The sequence below is a fragment of the Ochotona princeps genome, chromosome 9 (assembly GCF_030435755.1).
Source record: "Ochotona princeps isolate mOchPri1 chromosome 9, mOchPri1.hap1, whole genome shotgun sequence".
Classification (NCBI taxonomy): Eukaryota; Metazoa; Chordata; class Mammalia; order Lagomorpha; family Ochotonidae; genus Ochotona; species Ochotona princeps.
The window spans coordinates 37,694,558-37,718,742 of NC_080840.1; the positions used below are offsets into that span (position 1 = coordinate 37,694,558).

Consider the following 24,185-nt stretch of genomic DNA (forward strand, 5'->3'; position numbering starts at 1 on the left):
TCCTGTTCTCGGTCTTTTGCTCCTAATACATTCAGATCAGTTCCTGGGGTGGTAGACACCCAGTAAATGCTGGCCATTACAACATGGTGACACACACTTCGTGAAACTTACTGATTCCACCCTGATCAGTAATGTATCACTATGTAAAACTATGTTACACACACCAAGACAGGAAAAGAGTGTCATTCACTTAGAGCAATCCTGTAAATTAACACAACCTGAATACACAAAGGAACATTCTTACCGGGCACAGCTCAAAACCAGGTCAACTGCAGGAAGGTGGCATGTGTGTGTTGTGGGGGGAGGAGAAGAAGCAGGTTCCCCTCAGGCACTGTCTTCATTCTCAGGCTGCCCTCCCCCCATTCTCCACAAACAGGCATCTCATGAGAATAGGCAGGTTCTTCATGAATTGACAATATCCGATCAAAAAAAAATTTTTTTTTTGAGCCAGAGTGTGAGGCTGCTGCTCACTCACCTGTGTCGCATGAGCTGAATAAAGTCCTTGCTCTTGAGCTGGAAGTACAGATCTGGGATTTCCTCTGCACGACAGAGCACAACCTCCAGACACAGCGTCTTCATCACGCCGTGAAACTTGGGCAGCAGGTAGAACACTGCGTTCAAGAACCTAAGCCGTAGGGTGTGTGCTCAGTGGACGGCTGCAGGCCGGGAGACCCACCCACCAAAGGTGGCCCCAAGGGTCTCTACCTGTCGGCAAGCAGAGGGAAGCTCTTGACCACTTTGTTCAAGCATACAATAAATTTGTCCTCATTGGTTTTCTGCTGCTGCTTCAATTGTTTGACAACCAGTTCATGCACAAGATCCTCCAGGACCTAGAGAATGAAGTCACTTTACAAATACACAAAGGTAGAAGCTACCACTAAGCAATAAAAACAAGTCTTGAAAATGCAAGAGCACCCAAGAAGGGTGTTTGATGCTGTCAATTACCACAGGGTTCTGACTGTAATTCTGCCTTTTAAAAATAAATTACTTGGGCCTGGCACGGTAGTCTAGCAGCTAAGTCCTCGCCTTGCACACACCGGGATCCCATACAGGCGCTGGTTCTAATCCTGGCGGCCCTGCTTCCTGTCCATTTCTCTGCCTGTGGCGTGGGAAAGCAGTCGAGGATGGCCCAAAGCCTTGGGAACCTGTACCTGCATGGGAGACCAGGAAGGGGCTCCTGGCTTCAAATCGGCTCAGCTCTGGCTGTTACAGTAATTTGGGGAGTGAATCAGCGGATGGAAGACCTTCCCCTCTGTCTCTCCTCCTCTCTGTATATCTGACTTTCCAATAAAAATAAATACATTTTTTAAAAATAAACTTTTTGAAAAGACAAAATATTCACAGAAAATTTTAACTTAAAAATTTGAAATCTGTGTATATGGGAGCCTTCAACAAGTTCATAAAAATACATATTAAAAAAAACAAAGGGACAGGCATGGTAGCCTATCAGCTAAAATCCTTGCCTTGCATGCACTGGGATCCCATATGGGTGCCAGTTCCTGTCCTGGCTGCTATACTTCCCATACAACTCCCTGCTTGCGGCATGGGAAAGTAACTGAAGACAGCCCAAAGTCTTGGCACACTTCACCCAGGTGGGAGACCAAGAATAAGCTGCTGGTTTCTGGTTTCAGATGGGCTCAGCTCTGGCTATTGTGGCCACTTGCAGTCAGTGGATGCAGGATCTTTCTGTCTCTCCTTCTCTCTGTAAATCTGACTTCAATTAAAAAAATCTTTTTAAAAAGAAAGAAAAAATGAGCATGAATTTAAAAAATGTTTACACCAAAATGAAAGTCGCTTTTAATTTTATTTTTCACATACATTTTTAATCACTCTGGAGCATTCCTTTAAAATAAAGTTATTTGTTATCTTGAGTTGCAGAGTAATGCAGAAACAAGAGAGCTTCCACCTACTGGCTCACTCCTCAAATGACTACAACAGCCAGGTCTGGGTCAGATTGGAGCCAAGGGGGCAGGAACTCCATCTGGGTATCCCAAGTGGGTAGCAGAGTCACCACCTACTGCCTTCCCAGTAGGAAGCTGGATCAGAAGTAGAGCTACTGGAACTCAAACCGTCAATCTGATACACGATGTCCATGCCAAGTAGCAGCTTAACTCACTGTGCCACAACGCTGGCTCCCATCCTCATACTATTACCAAGTTGAAAGTTTTACAGCAGATTATATTTGGGGTTCTGTTGAAGCCTGCTCCATCTGGTGGTGAAAGTGAAGCACAGATTATTGTTCAGCTGTCTTGTGTCTATTTTCATTATAATATTTAGCATTTCATAGCGTTGAAGCATAATTTTGCTGAACCTGGCTTTTCTTTGGGTAGTCTAGACTGGCTTATAACTCTAACAAGACATATGTCAACAGCTCAGGTGCAGAACAGTTTTAGGAGGGGTGGGCAGAGAAATCCTCAATACCCCAGTGAGGAGTAAATCTATAGCCATTTTAAGATGTATAGAACCCGGCTGTATATAAACTAAAATTGAAATGTCAATGAAGTAGTCACAGGATGCGGTTAAGAAATTACTTTTTTTTTTAACATATTGGTTACTCAATACTATGTCAATTAACTCCATAACGTTATAAATTGTTGCTGATGTTATGTTGGGGCTTTTAATTGAATGGGATGATACTCTGCCGGCTCTACCTTCAGACCAGAGAAGGTCTCCCCAACAAGCCGTTGAACTTATCTGGACAATAAGATGCTGGACTCTATGCTTGGTATATGCTTGCAATGAAAGAATCTCAACTGGACCGGCCATGTGGCCTAGCAGCTAAAGTCCTCGCCTTGAATGCGCCAGGATCCCATATGGGCGCCGGTTCTAATCCCATCAGCTCCACTTCCCATTCAGCTCCCTGCTTGTGGTCTGGGAAAGCAGTCGAGGACGGCCCAAAGCTTTGGGACCCTGCACCCGCGTGGGAGACCCAGAAGAGGTTCCTGGTTCCTGGCTTCGGATTGGCGCAGTACCAGCCGTTGCAGTCACATGGGGAGTGAATCATTGGATGGAAGATCTTCCTCTCTGTCTCTCCTCCTCTCTGTATATCTGACTTTGTAATAAAAAATAATAATAATAAATAAGAAAAAAAGAAAAAAAATCTCAAGTGAACTTGAACTATGGTTATGCAACAAGGTGGAGAATTACACCATGAGGGGAAGGGTTTGGGGAGGGGGGAGAATCCCAGTGCCTATAAAACTGTGTCACATAATGCAATGTAATTAATAAAAAAAAAAAGTGAAGCATATTACCCAGGATAAGCCCAGTATAACAGGCTGTCAAAATGACATGTCATTCTGAGCTTTAAAAATTTTAACTCACAAAAAAAGCACTTAATCCTAAAATAAACTGTGTGACCTTCCCAAGATGACCTTTTGCTTTGTATCATTTAACATATTTTAAAGATTTATTTATTTTCATTGCGAAGGCAGATTTGTAAGGCAGAAGGAGAGACAGAGAGGAAGATGTTCCATTCATTGATTCACTCCCCAAGTGGCCACAACAGCCGGAGCTGAGCCAAGCTGAAGCGAGGAGTCAGAAGCTTCTTCAGGGTCTTTCACATGGGTGCAGGCTCCCAACACTTTGGACCATCCTCTGCTACTTTCCTAGGCTACAGGTAGGGAGTTGGATGGGAAGTGGAGCAGCCTGGACATGAACTAGCATCCATATGTGATCCTGGTGCATGTAAGGTGGACTTTAGCCACCAGGTTATAGCACCAGGCCCATGTATCATTTAGTTTTCTTTTAAACCCAAACCAGTCTATAATTACAGAAATGGGCAAGGGTCCAAGTTGCCGTATTAGGTCCTTGTCGTCCTCCTGCCTCACAGTGACCATGGCCACCCCCTAACTTCTCTTTCCCGACAGTCTTGGGCCTGCAGACACAACCAGGACTCAAACATCAAAGCGGCATTTTTGTTTTTATTTTTGTTTTAAGATTTATTATTCATCTTCATTGGAAAGACAGATCTACAGAGAGAAGGAGAAAAAGAGTAACATCTTCAATCTGCTGATCCTTTCCCCAAATGGTTACAGTGGCCAGAGCTGAGCTGTCCAAAGCCAAGCACCAGGAGAGCTCTCACACAGGTGCAGGGTCCCAAGGCTTTGGGACATCCTCTGTTGCTTTCCCAGGCCATAGGCAGGAAGCTGGATGGGAAACGGAGAAGCTGGGACAAAACCTGGTGCCTACACGGGAAGCTGGCAGTTGCAGGCAGAGGGTTAGCCAACTGAGCCATTGTGCTGGCCCCAGTGTGGCAGTTTTTAAAGTCAGAAGCTATGTGATGGGGGAAAGGCAGAAAAAAAAAAAAAGAAACAACCCACAGAAGAGCTCTTGGAGGTGGCTTGGGGTCAAGAAGAAGATGCTGTCAGGAAAGCAGGGACACAGGCCAGACAGTCTTGGAAGGGGTGACCAACTACCCATGCCCTTCTGAACAGACTGAGAACCTGCACGTCAACTTGCCACATCATCACATCCAGTGACCACAGGGACACTTGCAAACCTGAGAGAGGGGTGCTGCATGCACAGGAGGTATCACTCTGCCTATTTTCACCTGAGTTATAATGAGGGGTTACCAGCAGGGAGCTGGTAACACACACAGCTAGAACAAGCAACTTCATTTAGCAGTTTAGTATTGGATCTGCACGTGATCCTAAAGCTCTTCTCACAACCTGCCAGAATGCACAGGGCAGACTCAGCACCATGGTGTAGCATGCTAATTCCCCACCTGCAGTGCCAGCATCCCATATGAGTACTGGTTTAGGTACCAGCTACTCCACTTCTGATCCAGCTCCCTACTTGTGGCCTGGGAAAGCACTAGAGTACAGCTCAAAGTCTTGGGATCCTGCACCCACGTGGGATAACTGGAAGAAGCTCCTGGTTCCTGGCTTTGGATTGAGCTCAATTATAGCCATTGCACCCATTTGAATATTGAACTAATGGACAGGAAATCTCTTTCCCTCTTGTTCTCCCTCTCCTTCCTTCTCTCTGTAATTTTGGCTTTCAAATTTAAAAAAAAAATAAATCTTCAAGAAAAAAATAGAGTAGGCAGGGAACAGCATCTGAGGTGGGCCAGAGGGGTGCCACTCCTCATCAACATCCTTATTAATGTTAACCACCACTGGAAGGATTTGACCAAGACAACCCAATCAGACCAAAAGAGTTCTCTAGAGGATGATGGGTTCCAAAACGACAGGCTGAGACCAAGCTCACAGGCAGAGGGGCTGGTTAAACACTCTCACCCTGATACCAAGGCTTCTAATGTTCTTCAACTTCATCAGTTTAAAAAAAAAATATTATGTCCCTGTTTAAGAAAATCTGAGTGCTGTATCCGATGCACTGTAGGAAATTGCATCAAAGAATATATGCAGGTGCCCAATCTGTTCCTAACAGCACACAGAAAACACATCTCAGCAACACATCAAAAATGTCCACTGAAAATCACACACTCACATCTTTTCTCTCAGCAACGTATCGAAGAATGAGGCCCAGAACTTCTGCCGCTGCTGCATACACCTCTTTATATTTTACAAAAGACATATTATTGACTAAAGCTTGAAAGTACCTACAAGAAATACAGAGAACAACGTGTAAATTAGCCCACTATGCTGTCTGACCTAATAACACAATACACTGAGAACAAAACAGTGTAAGACATGATGCATATCACTCATGTGAATACACAAATAAATAGGTATTTACGCTATGACATCAAAACCATGGGGGCCCCAGAGAGGCCTACCATCCAATCACATGGAAATGATGCTTTTGGAAATAAGCCCAGGTCAGAAACCACACAACCTGTGTTGAGGGAAAGAGCTACAATTCCGGATGATGAGGTGCCGGCTCCCTTTCAAAAGTCACCTCATGGGAGAGGACCAACACAATAAAATGATGGCTCCATCAGGAGACTGTAAGCAACAACATCTTAACTGTGAGCCCCGCAGCAACTCTGAAAGGAAATCAGCAGGCACAAACGCAACTGTCCAGGCCTGTGCTGAGCCTCCGGCTGTCTCAGACTCCAGGGCCCTGGCTGCAAAGAGCACCTGCACTGATGGGATGGATACTGGGCATGACCAAGCAAAGGACCAAGCAGAATGTCAAGCTCTGCAGAGGAGGAGGGGAGGCTGGAATGAGGGCAGAGAGGAGGGTGACATGAACTGGAACATACAAATCCGAGGGAGGCCCTCTGACGATGTTCCGAAACTATCACACACTGGGCCCTTCCCTATCCTGTAGGAGGGACAGAGCAGAGGGCAGGCATGTGAGTCCAGGGGCTGGTGGACAGCGCCCAGGGGTGTGCATGTTACAGTTGAGGCTCAGCACTGCTCCTCTCCTGGGAAAATGTTGCTCACAATACAAACAAACACGCAATACCTGGGACCTGCCAACGCCTACAGAAGGACACCACACTCACTTTACAAATGCACACCCTACATTCATTCTAGATTCCTTCTCTCAGTTGACCTCTAATCCAACTTTCTAAATTTAGGTATAAATATTTTTGACATGAGAAATGTTCCTTAAATGTATCACAATTACACCACACCCCATAGTCTGTCAATCTAATCCAGGCAGACTTTAGCCTAAAAGACAATCAGAACAAAAAACAGAATATACATACGTGACACTGTCGACTCCACACTGGGGGTCGTAGGGCGGCAGGTTGTTGGCCATCACAATACCTAGTAACTGAATCCCTACTGAGTTGTCTTTAGAATTGGGATCTTTACTGGAAAACCTTTCAAATATTATCCTAAAACATAAGCATGGGGCAAACACACAGATGGTCACAGAATACAATGAGATGCAGGATGACAAACAGAATATCATGCAGTGATTTTCAAGGTAAGAAATCATTTTTCTTTTCCCTGCAATACCACCTCCTTCTTGATGCTCTGAAGACAGGTGATTCTACCTTTGCAATACAGGCTATTTTTTATTCTTTTTTTTTTTTTTCTAATTACCTAGTTAACTTTGCCTTAGTTGGGAGCAACACTTTGAAAGCTTTAACTTGTCTCAGGCTATGCTCAAAGAACTCAAACACAAGGCCAATGGGCTCCCTTTGGGTTGTGAAAAGGGCGGGGAGAGGGCAGGTCACAACCCCACCTACCTATCATGGGGCTAAGTTAGACTGAGCTGAGGAATCCACAAGAGCAGCCCCCAGTGACCACGCACAGATGCCTCTCGTGTCAAGCTCGGGAGGCCTCAGCTTCATCAGCAGAAATAGAACTGCCTTATAAGTGGACTCTATTTCAAATTCCTCAGCCTATGACTGCATGCAATTACATTTCATTGCAATTATCATTTGCAGCATGCTATGTATTAACCTAAATGTCTATACACCATACAGTGTAGAAACTGAGTACCTGTAAGGGATGGATAAACAATCCTTCCAGCATTCAACAAGGGTTTTTATGATTTCAAGGTTGTGCCGAAAAACAGCTCTTTTTGGATAAAAAGCATGTTTCATTAGGAAGTGAAGCAGTCGATTTGCCAGTATTTCATCTTTAGGAGTCCCCTGAAAAGATACAAAAAGCTTATATTAACAACTTGCAGCATTCCACTCCAGAAAAGCATTTTTTACTCAGAAGACCATGTCTAACAGAAATCTGGTTTCTCACAGCTAGGAGCTAAAAACCTTGGTGTGAATTTTCACACCAAAGGCAAAGGCAAAGACTCTTGTTTTCCTGCAGGCCTGAGGGATGCTGCCTCTGCAGCAGAGACGGCACTGCAGGCCACAGGGAGCTGTGGTTCCAGGCTCGGGCTGGATCACTACAGCATCTCCAGAACCCCAGGATACGGGTCTTCTTCAGGTGCCTATGCTGAGACCTCCTTGTGGGGGCCAGTGGGGAAAACTCCCCATCCTGACTCAGAGCCCTCGCCTCCACTCAGGGTCCTTAGGGAACTTTCTGCTACAGGCTCCTCGGTGAGATGACCCCATGTTTGTGCTGATCTTTGAAGGACACTGATAAGCGAAGAATGTAAAATGGACCCATCCACACATTCTCCCTCAGAGCCTAGCCAGGTCGGAGGAATTATAAACAGCAGAAGTAAAGAAAACTGAACAAGGAAGTGTGAGGTCATTTAGTGTAAGAGCACAGTAGCAATGTCACACCTACAGGTGACTCAATTCCATTAAGCAGAATGGGAACCATTTGTTACATGTCTGTAGGTTTACGGCAAAGGAGTCCAAGACATCACTATAGAAAATTTGCATTAGAGGCCAGCACAATGGCTCAACTGGCTAATCCTCAACCTCCAAGCACCAGCATCACATTTGGGTGTCAGTTTACATCCTGGCTGCTCTACTTCCAAACTAGCTCCTGATTTGTGGCCCAAGAAAGCAGTGGAGAACAGCCCAAGTCCTTGGGAGTCTGCTCCCACATGGAACACCCAGAAGAAGCTCCTTGTTTCACATCAGCACAGTTTCTGTAGTTACGTCCATTTGGGGAGTGAACAGTACATGTAAGATCTTTCTCTCTGTCTCTCCTCTCCATAGATCTGCCTTTCTAATGAAAATAAATAAATCTTTTTTAAAAAATGCATTAATGGGGGCTCGGCAGCGTGGCCTAGTGGCTAAGGTCCTCGCCTTGATCCCATATGGCCGCTGGTTCTAATCCCGGCAGCTCCACTTCCTCTCTATCTCTCCTCCTCTCAGTATATGAAAATAAAATAAATATTTAAAAAGAAAAAAAAATGCATTAATGCTCACCACAGGACTAGCCAAACCTGTCCAGGACAGCACCGTAGCCACTATCTCAACCACCATGTAATGAATGCCTTCTCCTCCGTTGTTTTCAGAAACAGCCAGCTGTAGCAAGGGGCTAAGCCAGTGCTTTGCATAAGGGCGAAAGACCTGCACAAGAATGGGAAAAGCAAACATCACTGAATCATTCCATAGTCAACATGTTAATACAGAAATGTATCCTGCATCAGCTAAAATTCTACATTATTGGAGCCAGTGTTGTGGCATAGTAGATAAACCCTGGCATCCCATCTGAACACAATGCTCCACTTTCTTTCTATCTTTTCTAAATTCATTTGTTTTTATTTGAAAGTCAGATTTAGAGAGAGATTGAAAGATCTTCCATTTGCTGGTTCACTCCCCAAGTGACCACAATCGCTGGAGCTGAGCCAATCCAAAGTCAGGAGCCAGGAGCTTCTCTGGGGGTCCCACATGGTTGCAGTGTTCCAAGGCCTTGGGCCGTCCTCTATTGCTTTCCCAGTCCACAGGCAGGGAGCTGGAAGGGAAGTGGAGTGGCCGGGATATGAACTGGCACCCATGTGGGATCCAGGTGCGTTTAAGGTGACAACTTATAGCCACTAGGCTATCGTGCCAGGCCCAAGATGCCCCACTTTCAATTTAGTTCTCTTCTAATGGTCTGGGAAAAGCAGCAAAAGACAGATTTTATGTCTGGATCCCTGCCTTAAGCCTTACTCAGCACTGGCCATTGTGGCTATCTAGGAAGTTAACAGAGGATGGAAAATCTCTCTGCCTCTTCCTCTCTGTAACTTTAACTTTCAAAAATATTTCTTAAAAAAATGGTTATTTGCATGATTCTTTATAAAATAAACAATTTTATGTTACAACTTGAACCATATTAAAAGTAAATATAAATTCCAACAATTAGGGGCTGGCACCATGGCATAGTAGGTTAAATATCCTCCTGTGGTGCTGACCTCACTATATGGGTGCCAGTTCACATCCTGGATGCTCCACTTCCTTCTCCAGCTCCCTGCTAATATGCCTAGCAGAGTGGTAGAAGATGGTCCAGGTTCTTGGGCCCCTGCATTCATGTGGGAGAGCCAGAAGAAACTCCTGGCTTCTGGCTTTGGTCCAGCCCAGCTCTAGCTTTTGTGGTCAATTTGGGGAGTAAGCAAGCAGAAGAAAATCTTTCTCTGTCTCTCCTCTCTCTGTCTTTCAAATATAAATAAATATATGATAATACATGTATTTTATTTAACAATTTAATAATACATATTACATATGAGGGTATTTTTTAAAGTTCAGGGAAAACGGAACTAGCAGGTAAGCTATTTCAGTGTAAACAAACAAAAGTCCCTAGCTCCTTTTGGCAGTCAACAAGATAGACTTACAGGATCACATATAATCCAAGTACTATGGGATGGACTGCATCCCTCAAAAAGCTACTGAGTTTCTAATTGTTAGAATGTAACTGTATTTGGAAACAGGCTGAGTGAGGCTTCAGGGTGGGCACTCATCCAATATGACTGGTATCCTAAGAGGAAATCAGGACACAGATGGACACAGACAGATGTGATGACTCAGGGAAAATACACCTACTTGCCCCAGGATGCCTAAGCCCACCAGGAGTGGGAGAGGCCTAGAACAGTGTCTCCCTTTCAGCCCTGAGAGTGAACCAACCCTGTGACCCTGGCTCTCAGACATTCAACATTAAGAACCACTACTTCAGTCCTCCAGTGTGCAGTTCCCTCAGACAGCCACCCCTGGAGCCAGAAATCATGTGAGACCCTCAGGAGAGCAGTCCCTAGCCAACGGTTCCAGGGTCTCTCTCCTGCTGGCCATGGCTTTAGGCTCCTCATGCTGCAGAGTGCCCAAAGGACCTTCTGTGGTTCCCATCACCCCTACTCTTCAGGGGCTCCCTATCAATACCAATGAGAGACACTTTGCAAGGCTCCCTCTGGCCTGGTCCCAGCACACAGGTGCATTACTATCTTGCTCAAACCCAGCCCTCACCCATGTGGTTCAGGCAATTGGAACAGACACACAATGAATCTCACACAGCTGTTTTTCCTTGGGTCAAATGTGTCCTTTGCAGAATGCAAACTCTCTCCTAGTCCCCAAGCTTATCTCAAGGGCCTGCTGTGAGATCCATCTAACTCTCACTGTTGAAGATGGCTCATCTGGGGTATGCCAAACAATGACTCCACAAGGGAGTCCTTTATCATATGGAGCTAACAGAAGTATTTCCCATTTATTACTCTTATACAGGAAGACGATTTTGAGTCATAACATGCAGTTGGACAACATCTAACTCAACAGAGGTTAACATATTTGTTTTAAAAGAAACTGAGAGTGTTGGCATTGTGGTATGGTAGGTAAAGCCACTACCTTCAATGATGGCATATCATGTGGGCAATGGTTTGTGTCCCAGCTTTAGATTCAGCTCCTTGCTGATGGCCTGGGAAAGCCAATGGAAAATGGCACAAGTGCTTGGCCCTGCCCCCTACATGAGAAACCCTGCTGAAGCTCCTAGCTTCAGTCTGGTCCAACACTGGTCATTGTAGCCATTAGAAACTGAATCAATAGATAGAAGATTGATATCTCTCCTCTCTGTTCTTCCCTTCTTCCCTCTGACTTTCAAACAAAAATAAACAAATCTCCAAAAAAAAAAAAAAAAACCAAACAAATGAGAGAAGAATGTTAGGCTACATAAGTACATAAATATGACTGTCTATTCAGTAAACAACAATGTCCTATTCTGTCTCTTTATATCTTCCTTGGCTGTGGTTTTTAAAGTAGATACAAAGAATTGCAAAGAACTGTTCAAAACAATGACAAAGTAACTCACCTCTTCTGTATTAATAACAAGCTTGGCTAAGAAGAGACGCACATTCAACAGCACTGATGGGTTTCCTAGTTTGTCATGGAGAAATTTCATCCAAAGAGGAAGATCTTTTGACACTAAACCCTGAAATCAAACATTCAAAATTACCTTAAAAATCACAGGAAAAAATAACCTCACACTTGCTAACCATAAGAAAACTATGTCAAACTAAAATACAAAGAGCAGAAAGGAAAAAAAAATTGTGTTTATTTGACATGCAATTTGGTTTACATCTAATAGTAGAGGTTAATTTTTGAGTAAGACAAAAGTGAATAGCATTAACCGAGATACTGGAATTAGTGGGACACGTACCTCTTCTTCCTGGGGCAGGGCCAGCTTTCTCTGTATATGCTTCAGCAGGGCAGCCAACGGTGCCATGCACTCATGCTGCCCGAGCTCATCCATCTCTAACTCCAGGACATCACCCTGGACCTTGGAGTCTGGATGCTCCTAAGAAACAGGCCAAGTCCAGAGACTGAGTTCACCATTGAAATGTTAGTCCATAACGATAAGTTGACAATAATATCAAAAATACTCAGCATGTGCTGCTATTAAATAACTGAAAAATAAACAGGGCCGTATGTCTTCCTTACTCCCATACTGGTCCTAGATCCTATCTGCCCAGTCATTCCCCAAGGCTGCATCCCAGGTAAGAACATCTCTGCCATGCTGACCCTTGAACCTGTCTGTGGAGTCTCATCCCTGGGGTCACAGCTCAGGTCAGCTGTGTCCATGCTTACTCTTAACCCATCTGCATGGTCAATCTTGGGGACCATTCATATAAGGTCAGGACATCTCTGCAGCCTCCGGCTCCCTTACTCCCTTCCCACACTACTGTCATCTGACTGTAGAATCTACAGGATGAAAGGCCCAGGCTTGGGTATTAGGAAAACTCCCCATCCCATGCCTTTGTCCCAGGACTTCTGGTAGGCAAAGAACTGGCTTCCGCCAATAACGACAAAACATCCTTTGACATCACCTGCCTACCATCCTACTTTTCAAACTTCTTTTAATTTGTGTCATGGGATCACCTGTCTCCGAAAATGACCAATGGTAGATTTAGGGTCTTGGGAGCTGTATGAATAGCTCTGAACCCCAGTTGAAAAATCAAATTGACTCATTTCTTCACTCAGGCTACTGTCTGCCAAATACGACAAGGAAGACATGTAATGAGGGCCATCTGAAATATAAGAAGAAAACACATGTATTCAACACAAGCAGATAGAAATGAAGTTTTTAAGCCCAAATGATATTAAAATTAAAGGACATTTTTAACTAAAACTTTCATTATCAATTAAATGTTTTTTTAAAAAACAGAGTGACAGAGAGAGACAGGAAAACAGATAGTCTTCCATCCACAGGTTCACTCCCCACATGCCTGCAGCAGTCAGGGCTGGGCCAATGCAAAGCCAGGAGTCAAGAACTCCATCCTGGTTTCCCACATGGATGGTAAGGGTCCAAGTCTTGCACTGCCTTCCCAGTTACATTAGCAAGGAGTTAGATCCAAAGCAGCAAAGCTGGGACTCACATCAGAACTCTGGCATGGGATGCTGGCATCGAAAGTATCGACTTACATGAATATAGGCACACTTCTAACTTTAGGAACAAAGTACTGACTGTAAATCTTACAGTTTTAAAGGTTTTGCTTAAAGAACAGTAACAATTAAAAAAAAGGCAGAAGTTTTGGGAAAGTGTTCCCCAGAAGGGACTAAGAGTTTTCAATGGTAATATTTTCCAACTCCACACCACACACAGGATAGGAATTTTTCTGAAGCTGTTTCTTTCAATGGTACGTTTTACACAAATGCCTACGGAGTTTGAGCATTTTGAAGTGTCCCAATGATAACACTATAAAACAAAAATCTAATTAAAAAGTAATATATGGTAACAACAAAAAAGAAAATATTGACTTAACCCACTATGCCTCATACGGGCTCCAAACTGGATCCAATTTTTAACAATTTCGTTGTATTGAAATCCTAATGTTGTGGAGCTAGTGGCATGTTGCAGTAGGTTAAGTATCTGCCTGCAGTGCTGGCATTCTATATGAGCTCTGGTTCAATACCTGGCTGCCCCACTTCTTGTCTAGTTCCTTGCTTATACTTTGGGAAAGAAGCAGCAGAGAACTAGTCCTTGGGCTCCTACAACCATGTGGGAGATCTGGAAGAATCTCTAGGTCCTGGTTTTGACTGGCACAGTCCCAGCTGTGGCAGCCATCTGGGGAGTGAACCAGATGGAAGACCTCCCTGTATCTCTCTTTCTCACTCTGTAAACCTTCCTTTCAAATAAAAATACATTAAAAAAAATCTGACATTGTACACTTGGTCCATTAAGCCTCGGATAAATATGAAAAGAAACATTACTGAAAAACAACTAACCCAGATCATGCAAGGGATTTAGAAAACAGGTTCAAATGTGATCCTTACATCAATAAATGGTGATAAAATCTGCAAAGTGCAAACACTGCAATAAGGAGCATGTGGAGGGATGGAAGGCTCATTAGAAACAGGAAGGCCAGCATGAGCCTCCTTCAGTTGCTGACACCACAGACAACGTCCTGAGGCATGGCTGGCATCTGGGGGCAAGACTATGAAAGTGGACAGCAAGTGCAAACACCCTGGGGCCAAAACAAGCCTGGCACCCACCAGGCACAGCAACAGTTATTGCTACTGCAAGAGTGGGTAGGCAGGTGAGCCACAGAGGGTAGTGAGCAGGTCAGAGGCCAGAGTAGTCTGGAAATGAGTGGAAAATGGTAGGGTAGGACTTGAATTGTAATGCAGATTTCTGGCTGTACCTCAACAGTCTGATCTATGTGTGATCAAAGAAACACCAAGCTAATCTTGCACTAAAAGTTCATTTTGTTCTGAAATGCATGAGTCTGATCTGGCTATGCTAGCAACTTTTTACACAGTTAAGTCTAGCTGGTAATCTCCTCATTTTGGAAACACTCACCTGAATCCCCATTTGCAGCTTCTCTCGCTTCTTTCCTAATTTCAATGTATTTTTTCTTTCTTTCCATAGGAACCTATCAGACAAAACAAATACACAACATAAAATGTTTAGAAAACATGGTCACATTTTTTTTCTATTTTAGTACAATCTGCAAAAAAAATCAAAATGACCAAATTTCACATTGTTACATCCGTAAAATTACATCTTTCAGTGAGTGCTCCTCCAATACTCTGACAACAGCCCAGCTCAGAGCTGCGTGGTGAGTTTTTACAGCCACTCATCTTGATCACCACCTCCAATGCTCAGTTTTCTTAGCTATGTGGCTACAATATATCATAGGCAATCTTTTCCTTCATTTATTTATTTTTATTAATCATCATAGGTAATCTTGAAGTGTCATAATGGCAGGATGTGAGCATGACAAGTTACCTGGGTGCTTTATGAACTGGTTACTATTTTTTAATTTTTGTTGTTGCTTACTTCCTTGAACAAACATCTAAAGAAAACTCCTCTCTTGTTCCAAGGGGACACAGAGAGAAAACAAGTGTTCATGTGAGCCCTTCAAGTGCCAGGGTGGTGTTGAGGTCAGTACTATGCAGCAAAATGGGTAGGCCACAGTGTGGGAGTTCAGTCCTCTGCCTTGCTTCCCACCTCCAGTGGGCCAGGATGGTGGTAGCCACCACCTTCCCAACAATTCCTGAGGCCAGTTTACTAGCCTGAACAACCTGGCTGACACCTAACTTGTCCCATCTGCCAGATCAAGGCTTCCAAGAACTCCCACGTCAACCCAGTTATCTTGACAGGTCATTCAAGTAATGCCACAAGGTCATAATCCACATCAGTAAGACTTCTTTCTTTGATGCATAATGCATTCAAAAAGCAATTTTTAGTGTATGCTAATAGCTACTTTTATTAGCAATGTGTTTCCTTCACCAATTAAGATGGGGCGGGAGGGCAAGAGATTGAGTTCTCATAAATTTTTTTGTGGTTGTTTGAGGTGAAACATCAAATTTAAGTGACCAGCTGTTGTCGTTGCCAGTTTTGTGGAATACATGAAATGGTCAGTTTTTAACGTAGAAAACAGACTTAAATATTGGCAATTTAACATGTTCAACATCATATTTATTTTTCTCTATAAACATTTGATCAGGATTTTAAACCTAAAAAGCAAAAGTGAAAATGTCACTCACCTCAACTTCCACAGGAAATGAATAGCAGCGCTTTGGGTCTATCAGATTTTCAAAAATAAGCAAGTTCTGTAAATTCAAAGATTCAGATATAAAAGTATGTGAACAAACGAGTCTTGTCATCAATGCTACTATGGAATTCATGTTACTTAATAACTCACAGAGAAACATTTAAGCTTTAAAATATATCCATGTAGAACAGCCAAAAAACCTCTACATGTTCAATATAAGATGTTGGAAATTACAGAGTATCATTTGCTAATATATGTAACTTTTGAAAGCCCATGATGACAGCCACAGGGAACATATCAGGAGAGGCCCACCTTTTCTGGCTTTTCAGTAAACAGAAAACCCTGGTAGAATTTTAACTCGTTGAAGACACAGCAGATCACGGAGATGGCACAGTTGTAGGCAGCACAATGGAAAAGCCTTCTCCTCTCCAGCAGCTGGCTCTCCCCAGCCATGTTCTCTGTGTATGCATCATGGCACAATCTGCAAAGGACAACCAGGTCACAAGTTAATTCACATAGTATGGACACTGCTACTCAAGGTCCCCTCATCCCAACCCAGATTCCTATCACCCTCTCTTAGGTGTCACCCACAGCAAAGACAAGTTAACTAGAGGAGATACGTACACAGGTATTGTAAGCAGAGAAGAGTGTCACTCAAAACAAAAGGAGTTATGTGGTGTGCTGGAAAAAGGGCATAAAAGTAGCAGTAGCCATGGGCCATCGCCACGGCAAACTAAGATAAACCTCTGTCTGCAGCACCAGCATCCCATATCGGTGTGGCTTCAAGGCGCAGCTGTTCCACTTCCAATCCAGCGCCTTGCTAATGTGACTGGGAAAGTGGTGGATGTTGCCTCAAGTGCTTGGCCCCTGAATTCATGTGGGAGACCTGGAAGAAGCTCCAGATTCCTGGCTAAATTCCAGCTGTTGCAGCCATTGGGAGAGTGAACCAGCAGGTGAAAGATCTCTCTGTCTCTCTCTCTCCCTGTCTGTCTCTTTCTGCAAATCTGCCTAACGATAATACTAAGGAATGAGGCCTCATCCCTGTAGGATCACCTAATTGCATCCAATAGCTGACTTTCTCTCTCTCTCATATATATATATATATATATATATATATATATATATATATATATGAAAAAGCAGTATTCTAGAGAGGAGAGACAGATCTTCCATCCACTGACTCACTCCCCAACTGGCTACAACAGTCAAAACTGAGCCAATCATAAGCCAAGAGCCAGGAGCTTCCTCCAGGTCTCCCACATGGGTGTAGGGTCCCAAGGACATGGGCCATCCTCTGCTGCCTTCCCAGGCCATAAACAGGGAATCAGATTGGAAGTGGAGCAGCTGGGACACAAACTGGAAATAAATTGGAAATACTGACTATTTAGCCCATTATATCCTAGTAAAGAGTACCAACAAGGGTCTTAGGGAAAATGAAACAATCAGACTTGTACTCCAGATCTATTAGGATACTTCAAATTGTCTATGGCAACAGAATTAGAAGAGAAGTTTATCTTGTCACAAAAACTTGGAAATCCATGCAGACAAGGGCTCTTCAAAAGTTCAGAGGATACTGGTCTGTGGCCTTTTACTATCAGAATTTCTAACAAGATTAATAAATCACCCTGTATTAATTAAAAAGAAAAAGTTCAGGGAAAACATATTAGCAAAAAACTACGCTTCTGGCAGCAGAACAGACAGGCGGCAGGAACAGGCCCAGGAGCAGGGAAGACTCCTGCAAAGCAGACACCTCCAGCAGCTTCCAAGGGAGCCCAGACATAAACCAAAGCCATAGGAAGGTGACAAGGGTGCTGGTTTTAATAACACTGACAAGACAAAACCAGCAAATCTGGTGAGCAATCAGGTGTGTGAGGAGGATGGAGAAAGAGTGAAATGTGACTCCTTGTGCGTTGTTTATGCTCGTGACAGGACGGTGACATCGCTCTTGGAGCAGGGAGGGAAAGGACTAGGGGAAGAGCAAAGTAATGTTAAGCGTGCTTAGAGATGCAAGATGAGGCACAGCAAAGGCCATGTTCAATGCTTCCTAGAAAGGGAACCTCACTGAAAGGTGAGTTTTAAAGACATCCTTGGTTATTCCTCCATAGAATATTTGCTAAAAATATTTATCACTTCTTTAAAGTGAAACAATAGTCAGAAAAAAACTAAAATCACTTCTTAACTGTAAATTACACTACTAAAAGCACATCAAGCTATTTCAGGAAAAAATAGTACAGAAGAAAAACAATGAAAGAAAAAACAGAGTGTTAGTTTTTATAAAAGGTGTGTACAGGATAACATACCTGGTACCAAATAACATATTAAAGTCCATCTAAGCATTCCATATATAAAAACAAAGGATTTTAAATACAACAACCATTTGACTCACATTATATGGATGCATAAAATATTATAATAAAATATTAACATACTAAATGACATAAAAATTAAACAACACTTACTTAACAAGAGTCTTTGTAAGTTCGTTTCCTTCTGTAATAGACGAGCCATGGAAAACTTGATTAATTTTAGATTCCTTAGAGTGAACATCATCTTTTGGAAGACGAGAATACATCACCTCTAACATCTTGTAATGGCCCATCTTCTTTGTGATTTGAGTGTCAAACGTAGATTCATTCAACTGAGAAGATATAACAGATAATTATCTTCAGTCTCTCCAAGCATGAACTAAATCTTACCAAATATATCAAATTTAATGTTCAACGCCCCTTTTCAATAGTCACAAATGCTAAATCTTTTTAACAGAAGAGCACCCAATTGTCCAGGTCTAAACATAGTTACAACCAGTGAGGTGTTACAACCGGGTAAAGCAGGAAAGTTGAGGATGTCCACATAGGGAGTGCACTTTAAGAAGCAACAGGATACCTTCATGAACCTGAGCTTTAGCATGTCAATGGCATCCACCACGATTCTGCTAGAGAATTCTCTCAAAGCCTCCAGGCTGCAGTGCCACAGCAGAGTGAGCAGCACGCGGTCCACAAAGGCCTGGCGAGTGATGCTTGGAAGCAGCTCGTCCCTTCTGAACATGCGGTACACACTTTCCAGAAGGTCTAACTGTTTGACACACGAACTCCTAAGCAAAAAAAAAAAAAAAAAAAAAAGCAAGAAAGATGCAATCACACATTCTTGAGACAAACATTTCATGTGTGTCCACTGCATAACAGGAAAATAGGCTCGAGTGATCAAATACAAATGTAGCTATAAGAATTGCAGATACAGCTCCCATGAACCTCAGAAAGTATTTGTACACAAACTGTATAGTTTCATTCATCTCCAAAAATTTTATTTAACTTTTAAGAGGAAAAAACCACCTTTTAATTTATTCTCAGTTTGGTCTTGCTGAAACATGCACATACCTTCAACAGTTTTGGAAGATTATCAGCCTACAAATGATCAAATTCCTACTATTGACACTAAAATGTTGTTCTTTGTCTAACAAGAAACCACCTTTCCTTTTGTCTATGCAGAAAAACAACCTGCTATGGTGGCCCTTAATCTCCTGAAAAAGATATCTGAATGATCATTTATAAGGTTTTATCTATAAATCTGTAGGAAAGCCAATTTGATGTCATCATTTATAAAAGTAACACCAGCAGGATTACACGATGGCTAAAGTTCTGATGTTCAAAGTTGGATAGTAAATTGGACAAAAACACCATTCAGAACATAATTTAGTAATACAATTTTAAAGCAACAAGCACTAGATATTATATAGGCTTTTCTTTTTTTAAAGGTTTATTTATCTTTATTGGAAAGTCAGATATACAGAGAGGAAGAGAAACAAAGAGGAAGATCTGTCTGCTGATTCACTCCCCAAGTGGCTCAGCCGGAGCTGAGCCAATCCAAAGCCAGGAGCCCGGAGCCTCTTCTGGGTCTCCCATGCAGGTGCAGGGTCTCAAGGCTTTGGGTAATCCTCTCCTGCTTTCCCAGGCCACAGGCAGGTAGCTGGATGGGAAGCGGGGCTGCCGGGATTAGAACCGGTGCTCATATGGGATCCTGGCACATGCAAGGTAAGGACTTCATCCACTAGGCTACTGTCCCGGGCCCACTACATAGGTTTTTAATACCTGTCTGCAAACACGACAGTGACTTAAAGTCACATTACACATATTGAAGAAGTATAGTACAATCGTTTTTCTGTTTTTGTTTTTTTGAAAGTCACAGTTAAAGAGAGACAGAGATTTTTAACCTGTTGGTTCACTTTCCAAATGGTTATATGGCAAGGGCTGAACCAGCCTGCAGCCAGGAGCTTCCTCTGAGTCTCCCATGTGGATGCAGAGACCCAAATACTTCGACCATTATCCACTGTTTTTCCCAGTTCATTAGCAGGGGGAGTGAAGCAGCTGGGACACAAACTTGTGCCCCTTTGAAATGCTACATCATACTGCCAGCCCCTGTGTGCTACAATCCTAATTGCAAACGTGATACTAGTAGGAGGAGGAGCTTCTGGGGGTTGGTTAGACACTGAGTGTGCACCCTTGAGAAGGGATCAATGCCCTTTCAAGAGACCCCAGGAAAATCTCACCTGTTCTGTTCTATAAGGAGGCACAGGGAAGGCTCCACCCGTGAACTAGGAAGTGGGTCCTCCACAGGCAATGAAATCTTGTAGCTCCCTGGTGTTGTAAGGGCTGATGCTGTTAAGACATTCAGTCCAAACCAAGACCCACAGAGTCCTTCCTTTGAGTTTCTCTTAAGGAACAGGCTGCTAGTGAGCACAACAGAGGTGCACAGGAATAGCAGCCTGCAAACACTAAACTCCTGTATTAAACACTACATGGAAGAGGAATAAGAGAAAAAGAACAAAAATCTAATTTTAAAAGATGGGCCTGGGGCAAGCCTTTAGCCTAGCAGTTAAGATGCTTGGATTGTTTTTTCAGAGTACATGAATTATACACCAACTCCAGGTTCCTGAATACAGCTTCCTACTGACGCAGAGCTTGGGAGGCAGTGGTGATAGCTCAAAATTAAATTCCTACCCTCTCTGAGCCCCTTAATGAATTTTTAAACAAGGAAACAGGGGCAGTCATTTGGTACAGCAGTTAAGATAGAGCTTGGGACACCCAAAGCCCAATCAGACGCGTCTGGATTCCTAATCCAGCTCGGTTCCTGAGTCCAGTTCCTGCTGATGTAGATCCTGGGAGGGAGTGGGGAAGCTCAAGGTCTAAGTTCCTGCCACCCATGTGGAAAACTCACACCGATTCCTGGCTCCTGACTTTGGCCTAGTTCAGTCCCAGTTGCTGCTGGCATTTAGAGAGTCAATCAGCAATGGAGCAGTTGCTTCTTTCTTTCATCCTCTTCTCAAATAATTAAAAAAAAAAAAAAATAGGGCCCAGCACGATAGCCTAGTGGCTAAATCCTTGCCTTGCGTGTGCCAGGATCCCATATGGGTGCCAGTTCATGTCTTGGCTGCTCCAGTTCTCATCCAGCTCCCTGCTTGTGGACTGGGAAAACAGTAGAGGATGGTTCAAATCCTTGGGACCCTGCACCCATGTGGGAAAACTGGAAGAAGTTCCAGGCTCCTGCCTTTGGATTGACTCAGATCCAGCCATGTGGCCACTTGGAGAGTGAACCAACAGATGAAGATCTTTCTGTATCTGCTGTCTGTAAGTCTGACTTTTCAATAAAAATAAATCTTTAAAAATAAAATGAATAGGCACTTAGCACAGTAATTAAGGCATAGCTTGGGACACTTACATGGGGTCCCAACCCCATCTCTGCTTCCAACCAGGTTTTCGGGCAATACAGCCCTAGGAAGGCAACAGACAACGGCTCAAAGACTTGGATCCTTGCTATTCATGTGAAAGACCTGGAGTAAGCTCTGCGCTTATGGTTTCAGCCTCACTCAGCCTCACCTGCTGTAGCCATTCGGTGAACAAATTAGCAGATAGAAAACTGTTTCTTTTCTCTATGCCTTTCAAACAAATAATAAAAGTTAAAAATGGGTCAACAGATGACTAATCAAAAATAAATGCAACTAAATGGCAATTATGTGCAAAGATGCTTGATTTCATGCCCAATTAAATATTTCATAAGTAGTATTTTACAACTTGTAGCAACCTTTTAACCAATAAAAAGGATCCAAGTGTTTGAAAACATGTATTGGTAAAACGATGATAAGACACTCTAGCAGAGCCTGCACAGTGGAGTGAAATGCTAATCTGCCTGCAGCACCACTATCCCTTACGGGTGCCACTTCTGGTCCCAGTTGCTCCACTTCCATTCCAGCTCCCTGTTAGTGGTCTGGCAAAACAGTGGAAATGACCCAAAGCTTTGGGACTCTGCACCCAAGTGGAGGACATGGAAGAAGCTCCTGGCTCCAAGCTCTGGATCAGCACAGCTCCAGCTGTTGTGGCTACTTGGGGAGCGAAACAGCAAAAGGAGGATCTCTGTGCCTTGTGCCTCTTTCTCTCTCTTTGCACATCTGACTTTCAAGTAAAATAATAAATCTTAAGAAAAAAATGCACTCCTGCACACTGCTTGCAGGAATGCATACAATACAGTCTCAAACAAAGGCAGTGGAGATATCTAACGTAATTACAAGCATACATTTAGGAATCTATCTCAAAAAATGTACAACAGAACACGAAATGACATAAACCACTGGTGATTCACTGTAGCAACCGTTTTTATATTCTCAAATCAAATCCATAGCCATCAGTAGGAGGCGGATTAAATATGCTATGATATTCCCCAGCTGTACACAGCTGCCTCGGTTAACTTGTCTCAAGGTAAGTGTTTCATTACTGGGAGGAAAGCAGCCAACAGTTGGCTGGCATTCTAGGCCTGGCACATTCTGGATTCACTATATCAGCATGTCATCATAGCTCCCTTTCTTCAGTGTTAAATCTGCAAAGAGGCAGCGGCAGGGAAGGTGGGAAGACCGCCATCACTCAGTTACTTGTCAACAACTTTTTCTGTGTTGACTGAAACTACATTTTTCTTCTTTTCTTCTATATTACCATGGCATGAGACACTGATTTCCTGGTATAAAACTAGCCTTGCTAATTAGTTATGGTCTATACTTTTTACATGCTGTTGGGTTTGGCTTGCGAATATACCTTTGAGGAGTTCTGGGTCTTTATGCAAGAGGGACATTGGACTACAGTTTGCTTGTAATTTTTTTTTTTTGGTCTTTTTATCAAGGTACTACTGGTACTACTGGTACCACAAAAGCAGCTAAAAAGTGTTCGACCTGCCTCAATTTTCTAACGGCATATTAATAAGCATTGTTGTATATTCAACAAGCATTGCTGATATTATTTCTTCTTTAAATATTTGATAAAACTCACCAGTGAAACTACCTGGGGTTTTAAAAAAATGCTTATGTGTATTATTAATTCAGTTCATTTACTCCTCAGATGTACTATTCAGACTTCATATTATTCTTGAACAGTTTGGGTAACGTGTGACTTTCATGAATTTGCCCATTTCACTTAAGTTACTGAAGGTATTTTGCAGTTTTTTAAACTTCAGAGTAGTCAGTGGCAACAGAACCTTTCAAATTTTGCTTTGAATTTAGCTAATGGAACTTGTCAATTCCATTTAGCTTTTGGAAAACTGATTTTTGGTTTCATGAATCTTTCTCTCCCATTTTCTGTTTCTTTTATTTTGACTCAAATCTTTACTACCCCTCCTTCAGCACCCCTTTGTTTCCACCCTCCCCTATAATTTACAGAAATATAGAAAGCTTAAATTACTGATTTGAAATATTTTCTAACACAAACACCAAAAGGTTGAAGTTTCCGTCTGCAAATGCTTCAGCTGCAGCTCAGGAAGCCGTACAGGCTTCATTCCCACTTTATTCAAAGTACATGTTGATTTTCCTAATAATTCCATAACTGAAGGGTTATTTAGAAATGTGTTATTAATGAACAAGTTGTTTAGAAATATTTTCAGATTCTCCAAGTTTACTTCTGTTGTTGACTTCCAATTTAACTTTATTTTGATCAGAGAATACTCTCGGTATAATTTTAACCCTTCTAATTTTATTAAGAATTGTTTTATGGCCTAGCATGTGGTTTTTCCTAAAGCATATTCCCTGTGTGCCCAAAAAAGAATGTATGTTCTTTTCTTGGGCCAAATATTTGGTTCATGTTGACTTTTTTAAAGGCCAATAAAAAGTAATAAATTACTACTAATTCATGCTACATTATTATGTTGTATAAAGAAACCAGACATAAAAGACCACATCCGAATAGTGTGTGATTCTTTTAAACAAAAATGCCCAGAAAAGCAAATTCATACAGAAAGAAATTAAATTGAGGGCAAGGGATGGAAATCAATTTTACATGGTCATGGTGATCACACAAGAGATTAAAAATGCTCCACGGTGGGGCCCGGCGGCGTGGCCTAGCGGCTAAAGTCCTCGCCTTGAAAGCCCCGGGATCCCATATGGGCGCCGGTTCTAATCCCGGCAGCTCCACTTCCCA

General features: G+C 42.8%; 1 protein-coding gene across 1 annotated transcript in view; it reads right to left on the reverse strand.

Annotated features, from left to right (window-relative positions):
• The window catches only part of PRKDC (protein kinase, DNA-activated, catalytic subunit), a 147,547-nt gene that overhangs the window by 54,104 nt on the left and 69,258 nt on the right, over positions 1–24,185 (reverse strand). The window contains exons 41-54 of the mRNA XM_058668618.1: positions 18,622–18,829; positions 18,198–18,376; positions 16,051–16,219; positions 15,731–15,796; positions 14,541–14,613; positions 12,620–12,768; positions 11,901–12,038; positions 11,553–11,672; positions 8,711–8,854; positions 7,365–7,516; positions 6,620–6,751; positions 5,449–5,560; positions 706–830; positions 476–625 (exon numbers count right to left, since the gene is read on the reverse strand). Of these exons, the coding sequence (XP_058524601.1) occupies positions 476–625; positions 706–830; positions 5,449–5,560; positions 6,620–6,751; positions 7,365–7,516; positions 8,711–8,854; positions 11,553–11,672; positions 11,901–12,038; positions 12,620–12,768; positions 14,541–14,613; positions 15,731–15,796; positions 16,051–16,219; positions 18,198–18,376; positions 18,622–18,829 (1,917 nt within the window). The remainder of the gene's footprint in view (positions 1–475; positions 626–705; positions 831–5,448; positions 5,561–6,619; positions 6,752–7,364; positions 7,517–8,710; positions 8,855–11,552; positions 11,673–11,900; positions 12,039–12,619; positions 12,769–14,540; positions 14,614–15,730; positions 15,797–16,050; positions 16,220–18,197; positions 18,377–18,621; positions 18,830–24,185) is intronic.